Source organism: Phascolarctos cinereus, unplaced genomic scaffold, assembly GCF_003287225.1.
Source record: "Phascolarctos cinereus isolate Bilbo 61053 unplaced genomic scaffold, phaCin_HiC Scaffold_4;HRSCAF=312, whole genome shotgun sequence".
Taxonomy (NCBI): domain Eukaryota; kingdom Metazoa; phylum Chordata; class Mammalia; order Diprotodontia; family Phascolarctidae; genus Phascolarctos; species Phascolarctos cinereus.
Window position 1 is genome coordinate 633658850 of NW_027555847.1, and position 6000 is coordinate 633664849.

Below are 6000 nucleotides of genomic sequence, written 5' to 3' on the forward strand. Positions count from 1 at the left end.
CAATAAATGGAAACTCCTCAGTTTGGCTTTTTAATCTTCGTCTATAATTTGTCTAATCTGTTCATAATCTGTTCCCTTCCTACCTTCCCAGTCTTCTTACACATTCCTCTCTTCCATGTTCTCTACACTTTCGTCCTTTGATGTTCCTTGTAGAAAAAACTCCATCTTCCCAGTGGGCATTTTCTTTGGCTATCGCTCCCTCTTGGAAATCTCTTTGTCTGCACTCTGGATCCTAGTTTCCCTGGTTTCTTTCAAGTCCCAGCCAAAATTCCACAAGAAGTCCAATTCTCCTTAATCTTCATACTTTCCCAGTATATTACCTCCACTTTATCCTGTTTATATCTTCTTTGTTTTCATGCTGTCTCCCCATTAGACTTTGAGGCCCTCTACAGCAGGAACTACCTTTTGCCTTTCTTCATATCCCTAGCACTCAGCACAATACCTGGCACATGGTAGGTGTTTAAAAAATGCTTCTTAAAGTGATAAATGAAGTACTTCATTGGCTCAAAATACAGGCCAATGTGGAATCTTCATAGGATTACAGAATGTCAGTGTTGGAAAGGACATCAGAGGATATGAAATCTGACGCATATATAAGAATCCTCCCTACTTCCACCCCCATAACATGTTCTATAAGTATTCATCCACCATCTGCTTGAAGAACTTCAGTAAGGGGACATTCATTTGATTTGTCACTTCACTTCACTTGATGTCCTTTCATTTCAATAAGCACTTATTAAGTACCTACTGGATACCGTGCTACAAACTGGGGATACAAGGGCAAAAAGAAAGTAGTCCTTGCCCTGAAGGAGCTTTCATTTTGCAGTGAGATGTCCGGGAACAATATGTATATGGAAAAGAAAATATAAGAAACATATAAAATGACTCTGAAGTAATGGTGAGATCCCATAACCAACTGAGTTTGTCCCAAGTGCAATTAGGCTTCTTAAAATTCTAACTTTGCAGGTTATTCATATGGTTATTGAGGTGCAGAATATGGTTGGAGAAAAGTGAAAGGAACTTAAATTGGGAGATGCTCTCCTATGAAAGATTAATTTTAATTCTGCTGGTGGATAGAGTGATATATTAGAGACAGACTAAATAAAATGCATTAAGCCCCTAATTGTGTAGAGAAGTAGTAATCAATAGCTTTAGAGAATGTAGATTAGTGATAAAACATCGTCTCTAGTTGTCTAATCGACAACAATTGACTATATGTGACATGGTACCAAAAAAGATCGGTGTGGTAAGGGACCTTAAGGAATTATTGAGCCCAACTTAACTCATTTACAGAGGAGGAAACAGGACCAGAGAGTAAATGACAACTTAAAGGTCATATACCTGGTTAGTGGTCGGGTCAGGCTTATAACCCCCAGTCCAAAGCTCTTTCCAATAAACTATATTCCCACCCCAACCCCCATGGTAAATATATTATCAAAAAGAAAACAAAAAAGGAAAGGAGCAGAGGATTACAAAGTATAATGATGATGATAATTAAGACAATGATAAAATGTAAAAAAGTTTTTTTTTCAAAATACTTTCCTCCTTACTCATATTATACCCATAAAGTATATAGGAAAGAAATGTTATACCCATTTTGTAGGTTAATAAAAACAATTAAGGTGTAAAGAGACTGATGTATTTCCAAAGGTTACAAGAGCACGAGATGGTGTGGAGTGCTCACAACTTACCAGCTGTAGCTAGAAAAGCCACTCCTTTTTCTTTCTTAGACTCTCCTTTAATAGTAGATCCTGAAAAGTAAAGGTAATTCATTAGAGAAATGGTATCCTAGAATCTTAGAATATGAGGGATCTCAGAGACCATCGAGTTGTCATTTCATTTTACAGAAGAGGGAGTGAAGCTCAGTGAGGTGGATGGTCGGGTTCAGAAATGATCAAGTAGTTAATAACTGTGTGAGACTAAGGCCCAGGTTTCCTGAGGTTGGGTGGTGCTTTCCTTCCACTCTACATTGTTATCTCTCATAGTTCTCATGCTATCTTCCTGGGGATATACAGGAAATAAAAGTGATTACCTTAAAAAATACAAGGAGTTGACATTGACTTAACCCTTTAAGTTGGCAAGGTCCTTTATCTCCAATTATCTCTGTTGAGCCTCCCAACAACCCCTAAGATAGGAATTACTGCCCCCAGTATATGTATACCTAGGTAGCTCGGTGGTGCGGTGCATAGAGTGCTAGACCTGGAGTCAGATAGACTTGAGGTCATATCTCAGCCTCAGACATTTTCCAGTTGTGTGACCCATCCCCCAAAACACATCAAATAATCTCATTTTTATCCAATATAGTAGGGCATGTCCTATAATTTCAGTTTTCCAGAAGAAGAGACATAGGCCCAGAGAGATTGAGTGATTTTGTCTAAGGTAATTTAGCAAGTTAGAGGCAGAGATAGTATTACACCCATCAAACCAGTGGAGAGGGCTAGAATTAGAAACTGATATCACTTGAGACTTGTGTCAGAGTCTAAGAACAGTGTGCCATGACATGTCTGTTCATCAATCGTGAAGACTACTAGAGAGATAGCATGGGATAGTGGAAAGAACATAGGATTCGTGGTCAAACCAGTGTTCAAATCCCCATTCTACAACTTACTATCTATGTCACCTTGGGCAAGTTATTTACCATCCTTTGGCCTTAGTTTGACTTGACTCCAAGGATCCACATTCCCTTTCCAGGATAAGCTGATCACCTAAAATCTCATCATTAAGAAGACCAATTCAAGTTTTGATGCAATGCTTTCTTAATTCACCCTCAGTTGCCTCTCCCCTCTAATTGGAGGGCTGTAGGCAAGAGCCCTAAACTCCTCCCAAAGTCTTCTTTAATAGAAGGCTCACAACCCTCCTAGTAACTCCATTTTCCATCAGCAGCTCTGCTTGGTTTCAACTCCAAGAAACTACGTAGCCCACTGCCCCACCCCTACTCCCCTCCAACTCTTGTTTTGTATGTTGTCTTCTCTAGCTAGACTGTAAGCTCCTCGAGGGCAAGGATTGTCTCTTTTTCTTATTTGTATCCCCAGCACTTAGCATGGTAATTGGCACATGTTCAGTTGTTTCAGTCATGTCCGACTCTTTGTGACCTCATTGGGGTTTTCTTGGCAAAGATACAGGAGTGATTTGCCCTTTCTTTCTCCAGCCCATTTTATAGATGAGGAAACTGAGGCAAACCGGCTTAAGTGACTTGCCAAGGGTCACAAAGCTAGTGTCTGAGACTGAATTTGAACTCATGAAGATGAATCTTCCTGATTCCAAGCCTAGTGCTTTATCCATTGAACCACCTAATGGATACTTAAATGTTAATTGAATTGAATTGAAATAGTTTCCTCATCTGTAAAACGAAGGGACTAGAATCAAAGATCTTCTTCCAGCTCTAGATCTATGTCTGAAAAACTCATTCTCCTTAGCAGATGATTATCCTTAAGAACCATCTCTAAAACCCAAATAATATTAACAAGGTCTGGTGCTCATGTTAAACTTCCAATATACTCACCCACATCCCAGAGACAAAGGAGACATACTAGGCCCATGCATAACAGCCCTGGATGCCAAGATGTCTGGAACAACAGCATGGTCAAGTTTTATTTCTTTAGCTGGAGGAAAGAAAATAGAATTTTGGTGAGTCAGGAACTACCCACTGTCATATAGACCTAGAACTCCTTTCTGTTCAGTTATGAGAGCCAGTGGGTATGCTAAAGACAGATAAGGAAATCATTAATGCTTACCAGGACCTCATCATCCTAAGTGATGATAATAATAATAATAACAACAATAATAGTAATTTAATAACCATCCAAAGTGCTGTGTAAGCTCCTAGGCTTCTGCCTTTTGTACCAGATACTTCCCTCCTCCCCCGGTATATTTTTAATCTAATAATGACCTGGGCACCCACAGCAGTAGCTGTGTAGGTGCCATTGGGAAAATTCTTTGCTCCTCTACCAAAACCATTCCCTTTTCTCTCCCCTTCCCCATCCCAGGTTATCTCTTACTGAGCATACCTCAGAATACAGGCTCTGTGCTTGGGGCAGTGGCTGGTAACAGAATCAGCCCCTTAATCCTTTTCATTTTAGATGGGACAGAGTGAGTCTTCCAGTATGATGGGCACCACCATCCTTCCAGTCACTCAGTTGCATCTCCTTATCTGTGATCACTCCACATTACAATTCACCCCACACATACATGCCAAAGTAGTTTTCCTAAAAGAGTAGGCTTGACCATATCACCCCCCCACCCCCCCACCACCCCCTTACTCAATCAACTCCAGAGGCTTCCTATGGATTCTGCGATCAAAGACTAACTTTCCAGTTTGGCATTTACAAACTTCACCACCTGACTCCAGGCTGGTCTTTCCAAGCTCCCCTTTCTGCATTCCAAGAATAAGCCAAACTGGCCTTCTTCCTACTCAACACACATAAAAACACAGCTAAATTATGCAAACATGAATAGGAAATTAAGTTCTTGATACCATCCATTAAGCAAAACCACATAAAGAGAAAGGAATGGATTTATAATGAAAGCTTTCTGCCTAGTTAAAATTGGAGGCAATTCACTTTTGCTTTTTTTTTTTTTTACATTGTGTGTGGGGAGTATCTACACACAGGGACACGTCTCCTGTGGGAAAAGTTACGTTCATTATCTGTCGTGACTTTTGTCTGACTTTTGTATTATCTTTCAATAAAAAAGTATCTAACAAAAAATTTCATCTGCTTGACTAGCTACATAGACTATTATAATATCTACCTATCTGATCTCCTTGCTTCCAGTTCCCCCTTTCTCCAAACTAACTTCCACGTACTGTTAAAATAATTGTATATGCCGTCTGTTTTCCTGCTCAAAAATTTTCAATGACTCCCATTTGCTTAAAAAATAAAATACTTATACTGGTATTGAAGAGCCTCCTTCATCGGCCTATTACTTACACTCCTAATTTGCTACTTCCTGTACTTTACATTGTTCCCCAGATTTGACATATCATATTCTGCTTTTGTTCACTCAAACAAGCTGTGAGTGGAGATGAGGAGGGAGGGCATTCTAGGCTTGTCTGAATGTACACAGTAAGGAACTAACATAGGCTGGAATGAATGGAATGGAATCACATGTATACTCGGTCAATCAGCACGTATCAAGTACCTACTATGGTACAGGCACACTAAGTGTTGGAGATTGAAAAACTAATTATGAAACGATGTTATTCTATGAAGGGTTTACATTCTAACTGGAGACAATACATATGTATCAAAATACACATAGTATATATATATATAATATAAATGTATATAAATATATGCAAAGTAGTTAATAATAATAGCTATTATTTATGCAGCACTTTAAGGTTGCAACTAGGTGGCATAGTGTATACAGCACCAGACCTGAAGTCAGGAAAACTCCACTTCCTGAATTGAAATCTGGCTTCAAAGACTTAATAGCGGTGTGACCCTGAGCAAGTCACTTAAATCTGTTTGCCTCAGTTTCCTCATCTATACAATGTGCTGGAGAAGGAAATGGCAAACCACTTCATTGTCTTTGCCAAGAAAACCCAAAATGGGCTCATGATGAGTCAGACGTGACAGAAAAACAACTAAATAAAAATTAAGGTTACAGAGGTTACACATTATCTCTTCTGACCCTTATAACAACCCTGTGAGATAGGTACTATTATTACAAGTATGGTACAGATGAGGAAACTGAGGCTGAAAAAGGTTAAGTGACTTGCCTATGGTCACACAGCTCATAAATGTCTGAGGTAGGATTATAAACCCAGGTCTTCTGGACTTCTAGGCCATTCCTCTTAACTCACATTATACTAGTGTTTAGTCACCTATGTTGGAATAGAGGGCACTAGCATTTGGGACAATCAGTAATGGCTGAAAATCACCATCTTGAGCTGCATTTTAAAGAAAGAGGGACAGAGCTAAGGAGGAATACATTTCAGGGACTGGAAATGACCAGTGCAAAGACAGGAACATGGAAGGCAGAGGGAGCATGTGAAGA

At 39.5% G+C, this 6000-nt stretch overlaps 1 protein-coding gene across 1 annotated transcript in view; it reads right to left on the reverse strand.

Annotated features, from left to right (window-relative positions):
* HHLA1 (HHLA1 neighbor of OC90) overlaps positions 1–3581 on the reverse strand; it is a 58552-nt gene extending 54971 nt beyond the window's left edge. Inside the window, exons 1-3 of the mRNA XM_078151799.1 lie at positions 3503–3581; positions 1692–1751; positions 756–766 (exon numbers count right to left, since the gene is read on the reverse strand). Of these exons, the coding sequence (XP_078007925.1) occupies positions 756–766; positions 1692–1751; positions 3503–3581 (150 nt within the window). The remainder of the gene's footprint in view (positions 1–755; positions 767–1691; positions 1752–3502) is intronic.
* Positions 3582–6000: the final 2419 nt, after the last annotated feature.